A 25,031-nucleotide genomic window follows, 5' to 3' on the forward strand; every position below is an offset into this window, starting at 1 on the left:
GGAGAAGCAAAATTGTGTAAGATAAAAAGACTTGTAAGATAATAGGGCTGATATCTTAAATTAAGTCTCTTTTTCTTACCCCGTTGGCATTTGTTTTCTTTTTTTAAACAAAACTCACTTAATTAAAAAAAAATATATATTCTTATTAAGTCTTATAATCTTATGCAATTTGCTTCTCAAGCAAATGTATCTTGTTTTAAGGACAAAAATTCTTAAAAAAATTTAAGTTCAATCGACAGCATTTGTGACAATGTTGATTACCACAAAAAATAATTTCGACTCTTCCCTCTTTTTCTTTAAAAAAAGCAAAAATTGAGGTTACAGTGAGGCACTTACAGTACAATGGAAGTCAATGGGGCCAATGTTTGGAGGGTTTAAAGGCAGAAATGTGATGCTTATAATTTTATAAAAGCACTTACATTAATTCTTCTGTTAAAACTTGTGTATATTTGAGCTGTAAAGTTGTTTAAATCATCATTTCGGTTTACGGCATTATGTCATCATGGCAATGAAGTTGCAAAATTGAACATAACTTTACATAGAAAAGATTAACAAGCGATTTTATCAAACTAAAATCATGTTAACATGCATATTGTTTATGTCTTGTGGCTATACTTTGTTTACGGATTGGCCCCATTCAATTCCATTGTAAGTGCCTCACTTGAACCTAGGTTTTTGCTTTTTTTAAAGGAGGGACGAGTCAGAATACATTTGTGTGGTAATCACCATTATGCCACAAATACTGTCAATTGAACTTAACTTGTTTTGAACCCAGAATATTCCTTTAAGAAAATAACTTTTTGCAGTATTGCCACTACATTCACCATGTCTCTAAAATAAACTAGACACGTTATCTCTGATTTGCTGAAACTAACTTATATGTGTACTCAATTGAAACATTTCATTTTCAAGGATTATAACAGTGATTCCAACCCCTTATTTTCAAGTTGTGTGCGTGGCATTCCAAGTTAAATAAAGACATGCATGAACTATCAGTGCTGTGAACTTGCTAGAACATGCTAATTGTTTACTTCTGAAATGCCACATTTGCTGCATGACAAAAAGCTTTTTGTATGACGGGCAACAGCACAACCCACAAAGTTACCTATTCAGTAATGCTCGTTTGCGTTATTCCCAAAGGCGACCAGGCAGGTTCCTGAATGAGAATGCGTAGCTAGTCTGACGTGTCAGTGCATTTGTAACTGTCTCGTCAAACTCGCTCAGCTATTATAGCTTGCACAATTATTCTTCAAACACGCTTCTCCCTTTGAGCAATCTGTGTCTGAGGAGTGTCTGTTGCTGGGAAATTTAGTCACTGAGAGAACAGTGCTAGCTAAAATAAGCATACTTCATTCAGAAGAATGGAATGAACACTATACAAAGGAAGGGTGTGGGTGATTTTACATATAGAGGTCTACATCAGAGTTCAAGAGGAGCAGGTTCTTCTAATCACATCTATTACAACACTTTGTTCCTGTGACAATTCCTCAGAAATGCCTCCACCACCCAAACTCCACCTTAATTTTTGTTATTTCTATGACCAGCAGCTATATCACCATGTAGCTCAAGACTGGTTGCCTACTGAAGCTAAGCAGGGCTGAGCCTGGTCAGTACCTTGATGGGAGACTTCTTTGGAAAACAAGGTATCAGGGGGTGCTCACCCTGTGCTCTGTGTGGGTCCTAATGCCCCAGTATATTGATGGGAGCACTGTACTGTAAAAAGGCACTGTCCTTTGGATGAGATGTTAAACTGAGGTCCTGACTCTCTATGGTCATTAAAAATCCAAGGGCACTTCTCAAAAAGAGTAGGGGTGTAACCCCAGTGTCCTGGCCAAATTCCCCCTTCTCAATCATGGCTTCCTAATAATCCCCATCCATTAATTGGCTCTATAACTCTACTCTCTCTCTGGTGAGTGTACTGGTGCACTATGGCTGCTGTACACTGGTGGTGGTTGAGGAGAGTCCCTTGTTCACTATGTAAAGCGCTTTGAGTGTAGTGTCAGAAAAGCACTATATAAATGTAACGTTCATCCATGACAATAAGGGAAAAGTTCACCCCAAAATGTAAATATTCAGTCAACATTTGCTCACCCTCATGTTGTTTAAAACTCATATGACTTTTTAGGCAGAATGTTAGCCTCAGTCACTATTCGCTTCCATTGCACCTTTTTTCCATACAATAAAAGTGACTATTTAAATTTTTTGGTGAACTATTCCTTTAAGTAATCCTGGGTGGAATGCGGCAGGCAACTTGCAGCTTGAGTCGAGCAACGTGCAAGCTAAATGTTATTTTCATGTTCCTGGGTTATATCAAAACCAGTAAAAAATATTTAAATATAATAATCAAGGCTTTACCTATGTTCTCTGTTCTCTCAAGTGATATAGGACATTTTCGCCATTGTTTTCAACTGCATGTGTCAACAAACACTGAATCTTTGCTTTAGTTGCTACATCATCATTGGTAAAACTCGGTCGACTTGTCTTTATTAACATTGTTCAGTGAATGTGTTTGGGCTCATCAGGCAGGGATGTGTACCGGAAAGTGCAGGGTAGAGACAAACCAATCCCCTCCACCATTATCAGCATCACAGGTATTCATTTCCCCTCATTTTATCCTTCTCTTTTTCTTTTCATTATTAACAGAATAGTTCAAAGTGATGTACTCACCACATGCTGTTTCAAACCAACACAAAAGGAGAATTTTTGAAGAATCTTCATGCAGTGATTTTCCATACAACGACAGTTCATATTGATGACAGCCGTCAAGCAAAAAACTTTAAAAGACGACCTTTATGATGTTTTAAAAAGAAAAATATTTTTGGAGCTTGATAGACTTAAGCCTTATTCGGACGGGAATAATCTTCGTTGCAGACTACAGTACAGTTTCTCTGTGAATTTGAAAACCATAGGTTGACATTTCTTGAGCTAAACTCGGTCTGTGCTTACCAAATTTCAAAGCACTACCCCCAGTGGCCAAAGCGGGAAGAGTTTCTGAACATAATGTCCACAGAGGGGTGCCAAAAGCGAGTTGCTTTTAGGTGTAAATTATGTAATGCAGTGAAGAGGAATGCATTTTATGAAGTATACCCCCAAACCCAAACCACCGACCCTAAACCTAATCGTCAGTGGAGGAAAAATGTAAACTTAGATGGAAAATGGAACCTCTGAATTATGCGAACGCAATTACTTCCAGGTTCCAATGTGGGACAAGAACCCAGGTTTCCCATACTGCAGACACAATATGATATACATGGATAGTAAGTCTCATTAAAAGCATAAATTCTTGAAGAAACAAATTTTGCCATGAGTAGTGCAGAATAATCTTATCTTATTATATCTTAAAAAATATATATTTTTTAAAAGAGTCGCGAGTTCGAATCCAAGGTGTGCTGAGTGACTCTAGCTAGGTCTCCTAAGCAACCAAATTGGCCGGTTGCTAGGTAGAGTAGAGTCTCATGGGGTAACCTCCTCGTGGTCATGATTAGTGGTTCTCACTCTCAATGGGGCATGTGATAAGCTGTGCATGGATCGTGGCGAGTAGCATGAGCCTCCACATGCTGTGAGTCTCCGCGGTGTCATGCACAGCAAGCAATGTGATAAGATGCGCGGATTGACGGTCTCAGAAGCGGAGGCAACTGGGACTTGTCCTCCACCACCCGGATTGAGGTGAGTGACCATGTCACCACGAGGACCTACTAAGTAGTGGGAATTGAGCATTCCAAAATGGGGAGAAAAGGGGATACATTTTTTTATTTATTTTTTTTTTTAAAGTAGTGTAACTTTTATTTTAAGATATGATTAATATCTGAAACATTTTTGTACACCAATTCAAAGTCATTTGGTGTAATCAACATGTTTTATTGTCATGTGACAAAAAAAAAAAAAAAAAAAAAAAATATAAAACAGAGAGGACCCATTTAGACCCCTTTTAAATCATTATTTTTTCAGATCTTTAAATATCAATATTTTGACATTTTTATTTGGTGTAACCCTGAGAAAACATTTTCATGTTTTGAAATTAATGATTAAATTGAGTACACGCCCATGTATTCAAGGTACAAGAAAAGTATTTGAATACCTTTTACTTGATGGTTACACCACATGACATTATGATAGTCGTTTAGTCAGTTTCTTTTGTAGAAAATGTTATAAATGTTGTTTTTTAATTTTTTTTTATTTGTGAAACCAGCATGGTTAAACTAGATTTTTAAAAGATTTCTCATTCTTATAATCACCTCGGACAAACCTATTTGTCAATGACCCATGTACCCTTATATCAATTTGCACAGGATTAGTATAACCTGGGATAATTTTTTTATAGAAGGTAAAATGCTGTTATCTTTTCCAGCGTGGGAAAGCACAGTCTGTAAAAAGTCTGTAAAAATCAATGATATGAACCATTCACATGGGATTAAAATCACAGAGAAGTGTATTTTAGTTACATAACAGAAAGTCTGCTAAATATCAACCTAACAAAATATTTAACAATAACAAGTATCCCCATTTATATTCATCTTGCATAAAAACACATAAAATAACACTTAATTATAACATGTACTCTACATATCGAGTCCCATGGTGGGAAATGGAAATCCCCTGCCCAGTTTCATCAATTCTACATTAACACCACAAAAAGTATTCATGTAGTCCCAACTCAAATGGATTAAGTAAACCTACCATTTTACAAATTTAAATGGATAGAACGCAGTGAAATCAAGACAAAATGACAAAATGTTCTAGAATGGTGTTGCTTAAGTGCATTTTAACCCTTTGAGCTCTGAGGGTGTTTTTAAAGATTTCCTGTTTCAGTGGCATACCCAAAATTAAAGGCTCATAACTTGACAAAAAAAATCACATTTTTTAATGATATAGATTATTATATGTTTTTTGAATAATAATAATAATAATAATAATAATAATAATAATAATAAATTAGCTAAAAATTAACTTTTTTTCTTATTTTTCTTATTTGACATTATATATACTACCAGTCTAAAGTTTTGAAACACTTGACTGAAATGTTTCTCACGATCTTAAAAATCTTTTGATCTGAAGGTGTATGCTTAAATGTTTGAAATTAGTTTTATAGTCAAAAATATAATTGTGCCACCATATTAATTTATTTCATTATAAAACTAAACTTTAATTAAAAAAAAGTTTTTGAAATTGATGACTTGGACTAAATAATAAAGAAAAGCAGCCAATAAGTGCCCAACATAGATGGGAACTCCTTCAATACTGTTTAAAAAGCATCCCAGAGTGGTAACCTCAAGAAGTTGGTTGAGAAAATGTCAAGAGTACATGTCTGCAAATTCTAGACAAAGGGTGACTACTTTGAAGATGCTAAAATATAACACAGTTTTGATTTATTTTGGATTTTGTTTAGTCACAACATAATTCCCATAGTTCCATTTATGTTATTCCATAGTTTTGATGACTTTACTCTTATTCTAAAATGTGAAAAAAAAAAAAAATTTGAATAAAGAATAAGTAAGTGTTTTAAAACTTTTGACTGGTAGTGTATATCTCTGGGTGTAAACAAGGTGGCTCCGAAAATCTGCTTTTGTTTTGTTCCCAATCATGTCAACTGTAACTGAGAAAATGTTTGAGTTGATACGACAAAGCAATCAACAGTTATAGCATTACAAAAATAATTTATCCTAGTGTACAAAAATGCCTCAATGTGTGCAAAAGCCTCTCCAGACAAATAAAACATAATAATTGTACATAAGAGCTAATTACACATGCAAACACAACAATTGCTAAAGGTTTGCATAGCATGGAGACACGGTTTTAGTAATGAGATTTCACAGAATGAGTTTCATTCTGTGTCATTTGAGTCATCATTGAGTCTGTGTCATGTATTTGGCGCCATCTCCTGGTGGCCATATGTAACATTGTGCTTCGTTTGGATTATCTAATGATCTATGCATCTGATTACCTTGTGTGTGTGCTTGTGTGAAAGATAATCACCTCCTCTAAGTAATGGTATGTAATATTTTATGTTCCGTTTATTTTTTGTGAAGTTATAAGCAGAAATGCGGCATACAAGCAACACCAACAAAATTGTCAAAGACATATACTAAACTATTACTCGCTATATTTAACAAATAGGCTGGTTGTATTCTACTCTTTGACAGCTTTCCAACAACATATGACACATGGCTATTTGATCAGTTTGATATTTTTACTGATTACAATAATATGTTCAGTGCAATTGTTTTTAATAATATCAAAACGGAACATTTCTGATTTGTCTGCAAATTTCAAAGCACTTGTTCAGTTTTGGTCATAATGCCTACATGCATTGGAAAGTAGAGCTTCTAAGCTTTCAAACGATACCTGTTTTGTGTTGGTCAAGGCTGTAGTAATTAATATTTTTACAATTAAATTTTTTTCTCACGGGCCCATCCAAGCTTAAAGGGTTAAATAAGTAAATTGAACAAGCAGCAAAAACTTTTTTTTAAAGTGCATATTCGTCCCCATTTAAAACTAATCTCATCTGAATAGGGCTGTAGTCACTTAAACTGTCATTGATTGGAAAAAAGCTTTTGTGTTCCATGGACAAAATATACCAGCATATAGGTTTGGAACTCCGTGAGGGTGAGTAAATAATGACAGAATTATTATCCATTTAATGTCTTCATTTACTGTAAATATGCAGTTTCAAAAAGTGTGTGCATGTTTGATCCAATTAACTCAAAGCCCTATTTCATACAGTATTTGAATGTGTGAATAAAAACAGTCGTAATACAGTAGATGACGTGAGACCGTTTAAACCATCCGTAAGGCTCACACCTCTCTGAGTTTGCCTTCAAATATGCAAGTCCAGACTGACCGCATTGCTTTTCCCACACTTCTAAACAAACTTTGCATAGCTCACATTGCGAACATTACAACTTCATTGAAACCCTGCAAATTATGTAATCATACAAGACTGCTGTTCACTGTAAATGCGTGACGTGTGCACATGAGCGATCTGTTTTGATGAAGTTATTTTTAGAAATGTTGAATGAATCTCTATCTTTCCCCCATTCTTTTTGTTACATCTAATTTTCTGTACTCTCTCGTGTTCTCTATGTCCTTTTCTGGTCTATCTTTCTCAGAGGATGGGGAAGAGGTGACCTTGTCTAAAAAAGAGGAGGATGAGAGGCGTATTGCTGAGATGGGACGCCCCACGCTGGGTGAAAATGTCAAACTTGAAGTTATCATTGAAGAGTCCTATGAGTTTAAGGTACAATACCTTTTCTGCTCCATCTGGCCTAAAAAAAGCCATTCTAGCCCACACATTTTGTCTAAGATTGAGCGATGGCATTTTTAGCATGAATAAGGGCTGAAAAGCTCTTAAAGGTGAATGAGAGAATGATAGAGCATCTGGACATGAGTGATGTGATTTTTTTTTAAAGGAGACCCAGCTGGAGACCATTCAACCTTTAATTGCTTCTCAAATACAGAAGACATGAGCAGAGCTATTACTTCAACCTTTCATGTTAACAGTGTTTCATATCCAGCCCATTTTCCATCTCTCCACGGCTGTGTGGAAAAGATGAAAAATGTTGCCTACGCACTGTACGCAGACAGTTTGCAGAGGGTAACGAGGCATGTCCAAATCCAATGTTTGTGTAACATCCTATCTACTAAGATGCAGTAGAAAGGAGTAAACTAATTCATAAGTGTACATTTTGTCCATTTTTTTAAGCTAATGACTCCATTTCTAATAAGAAATATGCATTGCAGTCCTTAAATATTTGCTTGGCTATATCTAAAGCTCACTTGAATTTGTTTTAGATCATTAGATAATGTCATTTTATGGTACCTTAGAAGTCAGTTTCCTTGGAAGGGTTTCACCAGCTGTGTGTAAGATCTCACTTTAGTTTGGACTAAAGTTCTTAGAAACTATTAGTAAGTTTGTAACTTGGTCACTGCTTAATAATGCAAGTCATTTCGACACATTTATCATGTGCAGGATATGAATTATAGATATCAACTAATTTACTAGTTAACCTTATAACGGCGTGTGTATGAAATATGATACACAACATTTGACGGCTCCTGTTTCACTCTCTGATCAAGCTGATGAGCCAAACAACCTATGGTATGTAAGTTTCACATGTTTATGGCACCATCTAGTGGTTATTTGTAGAAAAAGTGGTTTCAATGTTTATATCGATCTATTTAAAATGGTAGCGGACTTGCGCAAAAAGTGACTCTTATGTTGGGATCTGATATTTCTGTGTTTTTTCGTATATGCCACCTGCTCTGTCATTATAAAGATCTTATTATTTTACATTACAAGCTATTATGATGTCATCTTACCATAAGTTCTTGAGACCCGGCGAAAAAAGTTTAGCAGTTTCCCTTTTTTAAATGTCAATTTAAAAATGATACAAATTGTTTATTGAAAAAAATAATATTTTATTCATATTGTATTTGATGTGCTGAATTGAACTGATACATTTCAATCTATATTTATAGAGCAAGGAGAGGAAGTTGTCATGGCCAAACTCTCAAATATTTGGTATCTCTGAAAAGCCCATGAATTCCTCTGATAATACCCCAAGATTTACCACTGTAGCAGGTATGGGCTAAGAGAAACTTCAATAAAAATTGTCCTACACAAAAATGAATTGCTGAATGGGCCTCAGGAGGATAATGACCTTTAAAGCCTAATGTATCAAATTTGATACATAAAAAAAATGTGCAAAAACATGTACAATTTCTTTTTATAGTTTGTCTCATGGTACTAAAAACAGTTTAATGTCAAAAAATGTGAATTTTCTCACAATTCTTTCATATGTCAGGCTTTACATTGTTAAAATGCAAATTCTTGATATCAAAAATGGAATTACCACTAGTGAAAGTGCATATTTGATGTCAGTAATTATGCTTGCACTAGTAAAAGCATTAATTCTTTATATAAAATATGTCATAAACATTCTTTATATCTAAAATGTAATTTCAACTAGTAAAAAATGTCATTCTTGATATCTGTAATTGCATTTTTACTATGGCAAGCCAAATTTACTTTTAATCCTGTGCAGGATATAAATTATAGATATTAACAATTCAGTTTTCACTAGTTAAAATGCTCATTCTTGGTATTAGCAACGGAAGTTAATAATTGATATTAAACATGACATCATTACTCATGGAAATACACATTCTTGATAAAATAGAATAAAATAATTTTCACTAGTTGAATTTCACAATGATCTGTCATTCAATCCTGTTCAAAACACGGTAACACTTTAGAATAATGGTCCGTCATTAAGAGGTATTTATGCAGGAATTAATACAGGATTAATGAGTAGTACTACATTAACACTTTAGTTACTACTATTTACTAATATGGAAACATGATTAACCAATCAGTAAGTAATAGTGAACTGATGACTGAGGTAGTTCACTGTTAGTTAATCAGTAATTACTGAATTTGATCTGCCTCATTGAGAACTATCTACTAACTATGGCTAATTTAAAATAACAACTAATTAATTACTAATCAAAACATTAACATGTGTCTAAAATGTGATTGGTTATGTTTTTATTGTGAACAAGATCATGCATGGGTTCTTTGTGGGAATTAATTTATGAATGTTACAGGTTACTAAATCAAGGCTACAGTGTCTGGTAAAGTATCATGGTCAAGTATGCAACCACATGTTCAGGACTGATGGGGACTTAATTAACCATGGAAAAAACATAGTTAGCTTACCTTACAGAAATACAGGGATGTATGTGCCCAACCTGTGTATTCCTTGGGATATCTCTTCTGTTCACTAAAGAATTATTGAATTCGGCATGTTTGATATTGCTGAAGCAACCATAAATAGTAAATGAGGTGTTACTTGTCAGTTAGTAATGAATACTCAAGTGTTTGTTCCTACATTTTATTCATTTAATCAAACAGATCAAACAGACATTCAAAACATTTTTTTCTGTCATTGAATTATGAATCATTGTATTATGAATCATTGAAATAATTGAACATAATTGCATTGGCTACAAACCTTTAGCAGCATAATGCTTTTAAGTGCTGGTGCTCACGGTTACATGTTTTAAAAGTCTTATATCCTAACATAAAGTAAAATAATAAAATTATGTGTCTAAAGGTTTTTATCAAATTAATATGACATGATTCCTCCTTTGCCTATGTTCAGTATGAACAGAACAGCATGTATGTTAAAGTTTACCGCATGTAGGCGGATCGATGGGAGGGCGGAGCAAAATCGCACTCGCTCTTCTTTCAGTTTCAGCACAAGCATTGAATATGGCGAACCCTGATTGGATTAGAAGCTTGATGGATGTGACACCCATTCTTTTCTATTTTTCCATTGGATCCATTAAGTTACAAAAAAAAGAAGCACTTTACATCAAACTAAACACTTCTTGTAAGATTAACCTACAGTATCTAGGGAAAAAAAATTCATTTAAAAAATGTTTTGTAAAAAAAAAAAATTTTTTTTGTGTATATTCAGTTGTGTATTCATTAATTAATAATGTGTTACCATGACCCTCACTTTAAAAAATGTGTAATTCCTTCGTGTTTATGTGGTAACACTTGACTCATTACTTATGGGTTACCCGAATTATTTTAAAAAGACCTCCAGCAATATCAAACTTGCCAAAGTTAATCATTTGTAATGAACAGAAGAGAATTCCCAAGGAATACACATGTTGGGCACATACATCCGTAAGCTGACTATGATACTCTACCAGACACTTTAGCCATGATTTAGAGAGCCGTTATGTTCATAAATTAATTCCAGCAAATAACACACGTGAGACACACGTTTCTTGAAGGTGCATTTCATGATCATGTTCACAATAAAAACATAATCATTCACATTTTAGACACATGTTAATGTTTTGATTAGTAATTAATTAGTTGTTATTTTAAATTAGCCATAGTTAGTAGATAGTTCTCAATGAGGCAGATCAAATTCAGTAATTACTGATTAACTAACAGTGAACTACCTCAGTCATCAGTTCACTATTACTTACTGATTGATTAATCATGTTTCCATATTAGTTAATAGTAGTAACTAAAGTGTTAATGTAGTATTACTCATTAATCCTGCATTAATTCCTGCATAATTACCTCTTAATGACGGACCATTATTCTAAAGTGTTACCCAAAAAACAATTACAGATATCTATTAATTAATTTCTTACTAACGTAGCTGAAATTCTGGTTTCACATATCAACAATATACTAAATACTAGTAAAAATATGTTTTATATCAATAATTAAATTGTTACTACTGTAGTGCAAATGTCCATTCCTGACCTTAACAGTTCAATTGCAACTAGTAAAAATGCTCAATATTGATATCTGTAATCTGGTTTTTATTAGTGAAATGTTAATTTTAGATATCTGTAATGTGACTGTAACTAGTAAGAAAGCCTTTTTAGAAATCTTTATTTACTCTCCAATTTATTGATATCCGAAATCCATTTCCAGATATCTAAAATAATAAATCGGACATATTGAAGTACAATTACAGATATATAAAAAAAAAAATGTTACATTTTTTTACAAGTTGTAAATCAGTTTTTGAGATCAGGAATGGGCATTTACACTAGTAACAATATAATTATTGGTAATTAAAGATATCTGTAATTGTGTTTGTAATTAGGAGTGAATGACAGATAATTGTGAAAATGCATTTATTATTTTTTTACTAGTTTTTTATTATTATTATTATTGCAGGTAATTAAGTTATATTTATCAATAATTAATGCTTTAGTGCAAATGTAATTACAGATATAAAAAGTTGCACTTTCACTAGAAGTAATTCCATTGCTCATATCAAGAATTTGCATTTTAAATAGTGAAAATTGAACTGTTGATATCTGAAATTCATATCCTGCAAATTATTAAATGTCGAATGATCATTTGTAGAATTTCTGTGATGATCTGTCATTCACTCCTATTCAAAACACAATTACAGATATATTTAATTAATTTCTTACTAGTTGAAATTCCAATTTCACATATCATTAATGCACTTCTTATTAGTAAAATTGATCATGTTTTAAATCAGTAATTTTATTTTTGCTAGTGCAAATGTCCATTCCGGATATCAACAGTTGAATTACAACTAAAAATGCTGATTTTCGATATCGGTATGGTTTTCACTAGTGGCGATATTAATTTAAGATAGCTGCAATTTGATTTTAACTAGTAAGAAAGCTTTTTTCAGTTTTTAGAAATCTTTATTTAACCTCCAATTTATTGATATCTGAAATCCATTTCCAGATATGTGAGATACAGAATTGGACATGTTGAAATACATTCACGAATATGAAAAATTACGGTTTTACTAGCTGACATTTTTGATATAAAGAATTAACATTTTCACTAGTGCACATGTAATTACTGATATTAAATTTAGCACTTTCACTACTAGTAATTCCATTCCTGAAATCAAGAATTAGCATTTTAGCTAGTGAAAACTTATTTTTTAATATCTTAAATTCATATCCTGTACATGATTAAAAGTCACCAGTTCTTAACTCAAGACTTAGTAGGTTGCAAGCTCTCCATAAAGCAATGTGACATTACATAGTATGACGTTTATCTTTATTGAACCAAAAGCAGCCTTCAAAATTTTAAATGAAGTGTTGAATATCAGTGTATTTTAGTTTTATCTTGTTACGGTTGATGTTTAAAAGTTTTTTATGTTACATATCTGTCAGCGGTAATTAATTCAGTTTCCATTGAAATACATAAAAATAGGTAAACATATTAAATAGTAGCCTATATTTAGATATGTAAATAATAATATTCAGGAACTATCTAAAATTAATAGGGGCAATATATTAATACTAATACTAAAAGACTGTTAAAATCGACAATTATGAATTTTAATATCCTATAAATTTTGTCAGTGACGCACTGAGGAAAGTGCATCGTTTAGATTGCTTTCATACTGAAGAGCCACTAAGAAGTCAGTTTTTACATACTGTAATGTTTTCTCTTGTAAATGTAAATGAGGGTAAATGCCAACATCATCATATACAGGTGCATCTCAATAAATTAGAATGTCGTGGAAAAGTTCATTTATTTCAGTAATTCAACTCAAATTGTGAAACTCATGTATTAAATAAATTCAGTGCACACAGACTGAAGTAGTTTAAGTCTTTGGTTCTTTTAATTGTGATGATTTTGGCTCACATTTAACAAAAACCCACCAATTCACTATCTCAAAAAATTAGAATATGGTGACATGCCAATCAGCTAATCAACTCAAAACACCTGCAAAGATTTCCTGAGCCTTCAAAATGGTCTCTCAGTTTGGTTCACTAGGCTACACAATCATGGGGAAGACTGCTGATCTGACAGTTGTCCAGAAGACAATCACTGACACCCTTCACAAGGAGAGTAAGCCACAAACATTCATTGCCAAAGAAGCTGGCTGTTCACAGAGTGCTGTATCCAAGCATGTTAACAGAAAGTTGAGTGGAAGGAAAAAGTGTGGAAGAAAAAGATGCACAACCAACCGAGAGAACCGCAGCCTTATGATTGTCAAGCAAAATCAATTCAAGAATGTGGGTGAACTTCACAAGGAATGGACTGAGGCTGGGGTCAAGGCATCAAGAGCCACCACACACAGACGTGTCAAGGAATTTGGCTACAGTTGTTGTATTCCTCTTGTTAAGCCACTCCTGAACCACAGACAACGTCAGAGGCATCTTACCTGGGCTAAGGAGAAGAAGAACTTGCCCAGTGGTCCAAAGTCCTCTTTTCAGATGAGAGCAAGTTTTGTATTTCATTTGGAAACCAAGGTCCTAGAGTCTGGAGGAAGGGTGGAGAAGCTCATAGCCCAAGTTGCTTGAAGTCCAGTGTTAAGTTTCCACAGTCTGTGATGATTTGGGGTGCAATGTCATCTGCTGGTGTTGGTCCATTTTGTTTTTTGAAAACCAAAGTCACTGCACCCGTTTACCAAGTAATTTTGAAGCACTTCATGCTTCCTTCTGCTGACCAGCTTTTTAAAGATGCTGATTTCATTTTCCAGCAGGATTTGGCACCTGCCCACACTGCCAAAAGCACCAAAAGTTGGTTAAATGACCATGGTGTTGGTGTGCTTGACTGGCCAGCAAACTCACCAGACCTGAGCCCCATAGAGAATCTATGGGGTATTGTCAAGAGGAAAATGAGAAACAAGAGACCAAAAAATGCAGATGAGCTGAAGGCCACTGTCAAAGAAACCTGGGCTTCCATACCACCTCGGCAGTGCCACAAACTGATCACCTCCATGCCACGCCGAATTGAGGCAGTAATTAAAGCAAAAGGAGCCCCTACCAAGTATTGAGTACATATACAGTAAATGAACATACTTTCCAGAAGGCCAACAATTCACTAAAAATGTTTTTTTTTATTGGTCTTATGATGTATTCTAATTTTTTGAGATAGTGAATTGGTGGGTTTTTGTTAAATGTGAGCCAAAATCATCACAATTAAAAGAACCAAAGACTTAAACTACTTCAGTCTGTGTGCACTGAATTTATTTAATACATGAGTTTCACAATTTGAGTTGAATTACTGAAATAAATGGACTTTTCCACGACATTCTAATTTATTGAGATGCACCTGTATGTCTAAAGGATTGAAGTCTGTCAAACAAAATACAAGCTCATTGTTGTCATTCAAGCAATTGCATTTTTTATTCCAACCGTTACTTTTGCCTGGAGACTTATGTAAATATTTCGTTCATACGCAGGGTTACGTTTCACCCAGTTGTGCACAAATTGCAACTTCTCTAACATGTAACTTATGCATGGCTGGTGCAACTGGCCGCTTATGAGGTGCCTACACAAAACTCATTGAGTGATTTGACAGCGAGGCATTAAGGTCTTAGGCTTCGGACACAGCCCACTTCTCTACTGTGCTAATTTTCTGGCCTCTGTATCACAAAGGGTTTATTGGTTTTCATCATGTCCATCAGAATAATTTACATGGACTCAAAGTCAAAATGATTTCCTTGTACACAGAAGATTTGATTGTATCGCACAGAATTATGAGCAGCCTGTATGCAATCAGGTGTGCATTGTTCTGCAATCCACGCGTTATTATGTTCTACTGGTGTGATACTCAATCTTCACTGTCGCTGATTTCTTGAAGGAACATTTCTTCATCCTGTACTCACCCTCATGTTGGTCCAAACCTATATAACTTTGATGACACATCCATACTTTTGCGTTTACGTCTGAAAATGTTTACACCTCTCATTCACGTTAGAACAGCGTTTTCTCCCACACAAAAATGAAGCACTTCGTAAATTGCTCTCCATAACTGTTTACTTCTCTGATGTTAAGATGTTAAGTTTTCAAAATGTAAAATTTAAGATTTATTTTTTTTTTTTAGGGGAGAAGATTTTTAGTGAATAACGACTTCTGCTCTGAACAAAGCTGTCGTATGGCTTCAAAAGACTTGAAAGATAGGCCACAAGTGGTACTGTATGTGCCACTTTTATCATGCTTTTATGTCCCTGATCAGTCACTATATGCTTGCATTGTATGGAAAAAAGCAGCGTAAAGGTTCATCAAAATTGATCTTTTTTCATTGTTGCACGCAAGGAAAACTGCCATGGAGGTTTTGAGCGACCTGAGGGTGATATTCATCATTTGAAGTTTGTTTACTATGTTCTAATTACTTTGACCCTCCATCCCAGAGCACAGTTGACAAACTCATAAAGAAGACCAACTTGGCCCTTTTGGTCGGAACCAACAGTTGGAGAGACCAGTTTGTAGAAGCCATCACTGTCAGCTCAGGTACGTCACTGAGAAACTATTAACACGCTTTAACATAAAGTCACTTCAGACTAGTGTTGGGGAAGCTACACGCTACTCATAACTTAAAGTGGTTAAACTACAGTCAAGCTACTCTTTTAAAAATAAACAGCCTCAGTCACCATTCACTTTCATTGTATGAAAAAAAGCTGCAGTGAAAGTGAATGGTGGTGCTTCTCTTCATAGGAGACAAACAAACCAATCCATAAATCAAACTTTCTCTTCTTCTTATCTAAAGGGGAAGATGATGATGAAGAGTGTGGTGAAGAAAAGATGCCATCTTGCTTTGATTACGTCATGCACTTCCTGACTGTGTTCTGGAAGGTTCTGTTTGCTTTCGTGCCTCCCACCGATTACTGGAACGGTTGGGCATGTTTCATCGTGTCAATCATCATGATTGGCGTCCTCACTGCTTTTATCGGAGACCTGGCATCCCACTTTGGCTGCACTATCGGTCTGAAAGACTCTGTGACTGCAGTCGTGTTTGTGGCTCTGGGAACCTCGGTGCCAGGTACTGCAGATTTTAGTCAGGTTAAACTGTTCAACAAGTGATATGAATCCCATTTTTTTTAGCCTGATCTCATGAAAATTACATGACTGTGGCGACAATTTTTGTATCACAGAATTTTCGAGGTGAAATATCCACTGTGTGGTGCTAAAAGCAAGTTAAATTTTCTCCCAAACAGATGAGGTTTTTAAGGTTAATGCTCTATCAAGCTTTCAATCAACAAAACCGACCTCCCTACCCAAAACCTTGAACCTAAACCTAACCGAAAGTGTCAGCAAAGCAAATGTGAGATGAAAAACACATCCACGTCATATTGTGGTGCTTCTATGACACTTTCGGCTCACGTGTCGAGTCATGTGCTCTTCAGGACCCGTACCCCATTCCGAAATCAGCTTAGCTTCTGCGCAATTTGATCGCGGTTGAACAAGCTTGTAAAAGTAGTTGCTTACGTAATGCAAATGTTAAAATGAGTCATGCGCTATAATAAAAGTGTTTTAAAGTCATAAGATAGCATTGTGTGAGGAACAGAGTGAAGTTTTTAACGATTTGCATTAAAGCGAGTAAAAGTCGTTGTTGTAGCGCCTCTAGTGTTCATTTCACAAGGAAACTGCCACAATATGTACAATAAGCCATGCAAAAATATTTTGCAAAAATGTCGGTATAGTAACGTGATTATATGAGACCATGCTTGATTTTTTTGCATTGTCATGACAATAATTCTCATGACTTTAATGCATCTGGAGTTTTTTGTTTTTGTTTTTTGAGAAATTATTATTTTCCCACTTTATATTTGGTGTCTTTATCTACCATGTACTAACATTAAAATACATACAATACAATGTATTTATTGTGTAACTACATGTTGTCCTGCAAAATTCTCACAAGATTCACATTTGCTGCTATTGAAGTTGAGGGATGGGTAGGTTAAGGGTTAGGGTTAGGGGTTAAGATTAACAGTGTAACTACAGAGGTAATTAAATGCAGGTAATTTAAATATATGTACAATTCAACAGCACATACTGTATGTACATAGTAAATACATTGTAGCAAATGCTTAAACTCTGTGGACCCGCCGGTAGGTCCAAAAGGGGGGCTATATCATGAAAAAAGTTTATGTTATTGACTATTAATGATTAAATGTTATACATCATCGCAAAGGGGAGGATATCAGCTTTCTAATGACACCTAGATTGAGCTTCTAGTCCACTCAGAGGCCGAGATATTTGATGAAAATTGGGGGTGGTCCATGAACTGAAAATTAGACTGAATGTCTATGGACGAGCACATCTGTGAGGGCTAAAATGCATTAGAGCTCCACCTACATTTCAGATTTGTATATTGTGATGGAAGGTGATAGAGAAAACATTCTTTTTTCTGCCATCTAGTGGAATAAAATAAGACTATTTGGAGGGAGATGGGATGAAAAGAACCAGAATTACATGCTTACAAAGTTAGGACCCAAAATGTTTTTTTTATTATTATTTTTTATTCTATTCATCATAAAATTGTAAGCATATACAATATTATTTATGAATAATTGGAGTCTTTTTTTATTTGTGGGGGTTTCTGAAAAAAATTAGACATTTTTGGCAGTTAGTCCACAGTAGGTGTAAATGGTGAGCTTGTAAATTTGAGTGTGAAAAATTGCTTGAGTTGAAGAGGTTAAAGACACCTAATATAAAGTAGGTCCACATATTTTTTTAATTAAATCAACATAATTTAAAAGAAGTACAGCAAATACTACCATGATGTATAAATATGTTAAAATGTAAATAATTTATAAAAAATTGCTTAATTGTCACGATAATAATGTCACAAATCAACAAATCTTAATGGCTTCAATTTCTTTAAGCAAATCCAATTTTTCCTTCCTTTTGATTTTGTGGTGAAACATGAAATATGTTCTTGACCGTTTTCGTAAGATTTCTTTTTCTCTTCTTTCTTCCTCTCACTCTCTTTCTGTCTCTTTCTCTCACACCACCTTCTCAAAATCAGACACATTTGCTAGTAAGGTGGCAGCCATCCAGGACCAGTACGCTGACGCCTCCATTGGCAATGTGACGGGCAGCAATGCAGTGAACGTCTTCTTGGGCATTGGGGTGGCGTGGTCCATTGCTGCCATCGTTCACCAGGCGAAGGGCCAGTACTTTCGCGTGGATCCCGGAACACTCGCTTTCTCAGTCACCCTTTTCACCATATTTGCCTTCATCTGCATCGCCGTCCTCATGTATCGCCGCAGACCAGAGATCGGGGGGGAACTGGGTGGACCGCGGACTCCCAAAATCCTCACCACTACTTTGTTTTTTAGCCTCTGGCTGATGTACATCATTTTCTCCTCCATGGAGGCCTATTGCATCATCAAGGGTTTCTAAATCAACCAAATCAAGATGATGCCACAGACAAGATGCTGTTGTTAAAGTCATTTCAAAAAGGCAAAAACTGACAAGGGAACAGAGTTCAAAAGAGAAGATCAAAGCAGCCGGATGTTTTGTTTGTTGATCTTTTTTGTGTTGTCCACTGTATGTTCTATCTGTGTGAATACACCCGTGTTTCTGTTTTTGGTAAGGTTGGCTTTGTCTCCTAAGAAGAAAGGAAGACGATCTACTGGGGCCATTTAAGGCTATGTCCACAAAAAAAAAAAAAAATGCATTAATTTCGCTACGTTTTGGCCATTTACGTATTTGTTTTTGTCCAGCGAAAACTGAGCTTTTTGAAAACGCTCACCTCAGTGGATACATTTGAAAACGGCGTCTTCGCGTTGTGGTGTGGACAGGGAAAATGGAGATATTAGAAAACGATGACGTATTTGTTGTCATGTGACGCAGTCATGTGATCCATTTAAACTAAAACAATTAAGATGGCGGCCCATTTTATAGCGCGGTTGTTGTGCCTCCTATCCACTGTAATAGCGTTGTTATGAATAAATGTTTCTTTGTACAACCTTCACATTGCATTCATTCAAGGGCGACGGGAAGTTTACTCGGAATTGTTGTCCAGTGGCGGAACACGAGGAAAATTGCATTTCAGACCACACTTCTTAAGTTTTTTTTCTAGGGCTGGGTATTGATACAGACTTCCCGATTCGATTTGGGTCAGTTCCGATTTACAAGCTCTTGATTCGATTTGGATTTCGATTCAATTCACTCTCCTAGCTAATGCTGTTAATTATACAGGGGACCTTCTAACTAGGTACATTATGAAAATATTAATTTTACTAATTATATTTTATTAGTTTTGTTTTTTTTTTCACATTTTAGCTTTTTAGAGGTGCAGTATGTAAGATTCAGAAACCCTTGTTATTAATGACACCTGTGGCCGTTAAGTGAACTGCAGCCAGCTACCTGTTGCTCGTGCTCGCGCTCGTGCACACACTCCACAGGGACACGAGCGAGCATCGACCAAAGCAATGACGTAACATACAAAGAGACAATGTGATCAGCATCATGCTGACAGATGAGGTAGCATAATTAAAATGACACAGTTATGATCGTTTTACTACAAACTTTGAGACTAAACTAAAACGACTTATCAGCTAACATAGCGTACTGATACACACATACAGCTACATACTACCCAACTATACCAGACAGTTACTGTTGCACTGTTATGTTGCACTATTGTATGTTTTGTATGTCACATGTTGTACTACGATCAAGAAACCAGCGTATTTGTTTACATTTATCCTGTATACCTGACTTTTAGTATAAAGAGAAGATCTTTGAAATTATTTGAAAGTTATGAAGCAAGGTAGCTTGCAATTCATCAGCGTTAGCAGGCAAGATCAAGTTAGCTAAAATGACACAGATCAATCCTTATGGCACTATATTTCACGTGCTTTGTAGTTATGTAAGCTTACCTGTCCAATAAGAAGAACGCCAATTCAGGTGGTTTTGATCCCCAAAACCGAAAGAAGGTCCCTCCAGGAATCAAATGCCCACGATCACGTTCCCGCTTAGCCAGATGGGATTCAGTAGATAATGTTTTTTAAATGTTTTTCGATTAACAACTGACTGTAAAGAACAGAAAGTGTAATAATTAAGACATTATTCAGTGATAAATAGGCCGCGTAGATCTTGTCTTTGGACACACACGGAACAACTTTTACTCTCAACATGCAGTGAAAGGATCTCGCTGCTAAATACAACACAATTCATTCACTGGTTGGCCAGTTGCCAAATTTATACATTTTTCAAAATTTGGTTGCAAATGCACCAAAGTGACTTCCTTTCACTGTAGTGGAGGATTGCGCATAGAGTAAAAGATTGATCTTGGGATTTAAGAATCGAAATTGAGATCGTTCAAATGAAGATTGCGATGCATCGGAAAACCGATATTTTTACCCGCCCCTATTTTTTCCCGCATCTGCAGTAAGGGGATTTAAGTGTTTTCAGACGTTTCAATGAGGAAGAGCAACTTTTGGAAAACGTTTGAAAATGGCAGTGTGGACAAAGAGCGTTTCGAAAGCAAAAACGTCGTTTTCAAATGTATCCGGATTAATGTGGATGTAGCCTAACACTTTTTGATTTCATGTAAACGTTGCTGATTTGGTTGACTGATAGTTACTGAACGTGTGGTCAAGACATTTTGACTGTCTTTGGAAGATAGCCAGCTTAAACTTTTTTTATGTAAATTGTTACATTAATTTGCGTTAACATTGTTAGCAAATTTGTAAAGATTTCAGGAAAAAAATGTTGTGTGCTAGCTTTGCAATCTTACTGTTTTGGGAAATGGCATTGATTTGGTTGACTGATAGTGACCAAACTTTTGACTATCTTTATAATACGGTACTAGAGCAGATTCAGCTTAATTTAAATGATGTCTAAAATTCAAAACATCATAACAAGCAGCACAAAGTCAGTGACCTCTGAATAACCTTTTGTGTTACTCTGGATTCAGTGGTCATGCAATGTTTTAAAAAACACTGTCATGGATCTCAGTTATATACTTGAAATTTGAACCTTTAGCAGAAATCTCAGTATAACTAAATTCAAATTGTGGTTAAACATGAGCAGTGGCGTAGATTTGGCTTGAACATTGGGGGGGTTACAGTGTGAGGCATTTACATGTTTCCATTGATCATGGTATAAATAATGGGGGGGTTGTACTTGCTTGTTTTGATTATTGGGGGGAGGTGTGTGTGTGTGTGTGTGGGGGGGGGGGGGGTACCTCCTACGCCCCTGAACATGATTATAGTTTCAGTATTAAAACAACAACATGATCCATACTTGTTGAACCTAGAAACGGGTGTTTTGATCAATGAAAAGCAATGAGAGATCGCATTTATTTTTTCACATTTTAAAACATAAATGTGTGGATTTGCTAAGAAGTTGTTTGGGATTTATACAATACAATATGTTTTTAGGCAATCTAACAATCCTTTCTTCAATCAAACGTTGGACCCAATCAAGGGGACATCCACCAGACAAACAGCTTCCCATTAGGAGGCAGTTACTGACGGCAATCTAAAATAATATCAAATGTATTACAGTATATTGTGTGTGTTTCCTAAGATGTATGTTGTATTTTTCCTGGACTCTGAACTGTACTGTACGATACCAGTAGTTTTAGTGCATGTGTATGATGGGGTCATATATATATATGTCTCTAGTTTTTAGTATTAAGACAAAAAAGATCCATGAGAAAAGGTTTTGATATTGTACAAAAACAAGTTCAGTATTCACCATTGGTATGATAGAAATGTTAACCGTAACACTGGGAAACTGATTTAGTTGTATATAGTGTATAGTATTCTAAACATTTCAAATCGAGAATTCAGGATTAGGATTCGGGTTTACCTAACCCACACGAGAGCACACTGGTATGTTGTATTGACTTTTGGGGAAACTTGACTGCCCAGTTGTTATTATTACATTCTTTATGACGTATCTTTCTCTCTTACACAGAAAACAAGATTAATAGTAGAAAACTCATATTTAGGCTATGCTTTTTATACTATACCTAACCCTGTGTTAACATCTTTTAACTCTGGTGTTTCCACCATCCGGCCGAACGGTTCTGAGCACGGTAAGTAACGGTTCCAGCAGCATTTACACCTGTATGATTGCAAACTGTTCCCGGCCTGAATTTTTCAGCACAGTTAAAGGAATATTCCGGATTCAGTACAAGTTGAGCTCAATCGACAGCATTTGTGGCATAATGTTGATTACCACAAAATTAATTTTGACTCATCCCTCTTTTTCTTTAAAATAAGTAAAAATTTAGGTTTCAGTAAGTCACTTACAATGGAAGTGAATGAGGCAATCCGTAAACGTTAAAATACTCACTGTTTTGAAAGTATAGCAACAAGACGTAAACAATATGTGTGTTAACATGAATTTAGTGTCATAAAATTGCTTGCTAACCTCTTCTGTGTAAAGTTATATCCATTTTCATGACAACATAATGCACAAGCCACAATATGACCGCAAAAACGACAATATAATAAACTTTGCAGTTCAAATAGTATGCAAGTTTTAGCGAAAGTATTAATGGAAGTGCTTTTATGAAATTAAAATGTCACAAATGCTGTTGGTTGAGCTTAAAGGGATAGTTCACCCAAAAATGGAAATTCTCTCATCATTTACTCACCCTCATGTCATCCCAGATGTGTATGACTTTCTTTCTTCTGCAGAATACAAATTATGATTTTTAGAAGAATATTTCATCTCTGTAGGTCCATACAATGCAAGTGAATGGTGACCAGAACTTTGATGCTCAAAAAGCACATAAAAGCAGTAATCCATAAGACTCTAGTGGTTTAAACAGATCAGTATTTAAATCCTTTTTACTATAAATCTCCACGTTCACATTCTTCTTCTTTTGTTTTTGGCGATTCGCATTTCTTCGTACATATCGCCTCCTACTGGTCAGGGAGGAGAATTTATAATAAAAAAGGACTTAAATATTGATCTGTTTCTCACCCACACCTATCGTCTCGCTTCTGAACATATAGGTTTAACCACTGGAGTCGCGTGGATTATTTTATGCTGCCTTTATGTGCTTTTTGCAGCTTCAAAGTTTTGGTCACCATTCACTTGCATTGTATGGGCCTAAAAATCTTAATTTGTGTTCAGCAGAAGAAAGAAAGTCATACACATCTGGGATGACATGAGGGTGAGTAAATGATGAGAGAATTTTCATTTTTGGGTGAACTATCCCTTTAACCCAGGGGTAATGAAGTCCTGCTTCAGAGCTAACACAATGGGGTCATGTGTAGAATTTAACCTCCCGGTTACCTAAAGTATCCACACTGTGTTTATTGTGTATATTTGGAGTCCCACAGAAACCCTACACCTACCCCTACTCCTAAACCTTACCCTTACCTTAACCCTACCACTAAATCTAATCATAAACCCAAATTTAATAACAACGGGAGTGTTACCTTCTAGACACAGCGACACAATAGTTTGTAATGTAGAAAAAGAAAACCCAGGGTCCGAAAAGACATTTAAAGTGTGTGAGGGTTCCACATTTGTTTTTTTGTTTTTTTTTACTTTGGCATATACAGTATATTCCACATTTTTGACATGACCACTGGAAGTTTTAACAAAGGTGGATGTACCTTAATGGGCTTCTAAATATTTGTATTATTTCCCCGATGCACACACGGGTGATGGCAGTATTTATCTACTCTAGAATTAGTCACTTGGCTCCCAGCCTCATTTACATTTTACAATTATGTTGAAGCAGTTTTCCCTCGCTTGTGCGAGTGCTCAGTACCTGTAGGTTTCATTTTGATGAATGTCATCTGTATATGATAGCTAATATTGCAATCTTTGTATTCTGAACATATTGTTTGCTCCTTCAGCAATTGAGTTTTGTCATCTTTTTTGTTTTCCTTTTGTGTGGCACACTCTTCCCCAACACAACAAAATAAATCTTTAGAACCTTGAATGAGAAATATGCATTTTCATCTCTTTCACTGAAGACCAAATAAAATAAAGAAGGGTTTGGACGAGGCTTTGTGTGGTTATTGGTGGTAATGTGGTGCCCTCTAGTGTAAGGATGGATAGTCCTGATTTGGAACTTGTGTGGTTTATTACACAATACCATAATAAATGTGTATTTAAGCAGAATCATATATGCAGCTGTATCAATGTATTGCAAAATATCCTTTTTCAAATATTTATATTATTAATTACAAGAGGATATGGGAGGATGAATGGGATGTCCAGTATTTTTTTTTTTTTTTTTTAGATAATAATAATCATCAATTCAGCTACACTCATTATTTATTAATTAACAATTATTTATTTATGATCATGATTATCTCCTTTACCGATAGGAATTGTTCACCCAAAAAGAAAATTCTGTCATCATTTACACATTTTGTAAATTTTAAAAGACTTGAACTATAGTGCACAAATTATTTTAACTATTTTTTTTATACTTTATAGTGCTTTTCCTTCACTTTCATTATCCTCCTAAGACCCGAACATGCAAAAAAAAAAAAAAAAAAAAAAAAAAAAAAAAAAGACCAACATTTTTTCAAGACCAATTAGTCTTCCTATTGATGGTTACATTATGTGTACAGCAGGACTACACTGTGACATTTTAGATAAAACTAAGCTACAGAAAGTCATCAAATTGTTTATTATGTTTCCAGGAGTGTTGATTATTCATGTGTTTGAGACGTTACAGACATTACATCAGAAATTAGCATAATTAATTCTGATTCAAAGTAATGTCCAGCATCATCCAATCACTGTCAACCATGTTAAAATAAAAT

At 35.1% G+C, this 25,031-nt stretch overlaps 1 protein-coding gene across 7 annotated transcripts in view; it reads left to right on the forward strand.

The window, feature by feature from the left end:
* Nucleotides 1-24,261, forward strand: part of LOC127425793 (sodium/calcium exchanger 1-like) — an 80,884-nt gene extending 56,623 nt beyond the window's left edge. For 5 of the 7 annotated variants that reach the window (XM_051672041.1, XM_051672040.1, XM_051672042.1 and 2 more), the window contains 5 exons: nucleotides 2,523-2,591; nucleotides 7,107-7,234; nucleotides 15,678-15,777; nucleotides 16,034-16,306; nucleotides 18,299-24,261. In XM_051672041.1, coding sequence (XP_051528001.1) covers nucleotides 2,523-2,591; nucleotides 7,107-7,234; nucleotides 15,678-15,777; nucleotides 16,034-16,306; nucleotides 18,299-18,675 — 947 coding nt within the window. In that variant the 3' untranslated portion in view covers nucleotides 18,676-24,261. Of the gene's footprint in view, nucleotides 1-339; nucleotides 1,644-2,522; nucleotides 2,592-7,106; nucleotides 7,235-15,677; nucleotides 15,778-16,033; nucleotides 16,307-18,298 lie in introns of those variants that run through there. The other 2 variants (XM_051672047.1, XM_051672045.1) reach the window with 2 other exon arrangements.
* The last annotated feature ends 770 nt before the right edge of the window (nucleotides 24,262-25,031 follow it).

Source organism: Myxocyprinus asiaticus, chromosome 35 (genome assembly GCF_019703515.2).
Source record: "Myxocyprinus asiaticus isolate MX2 ecotype Aquarium Trade chromosome 35, UBuf_Myxa_2, whole genome shotgun sequence".
Lineage (NCBI taxonomy): Eukaryota > Metazoa > Chordata > Actinopteri > Cypriniformes > Catostomidae > Myxocyprinus > Myxocyprinus asiaticus.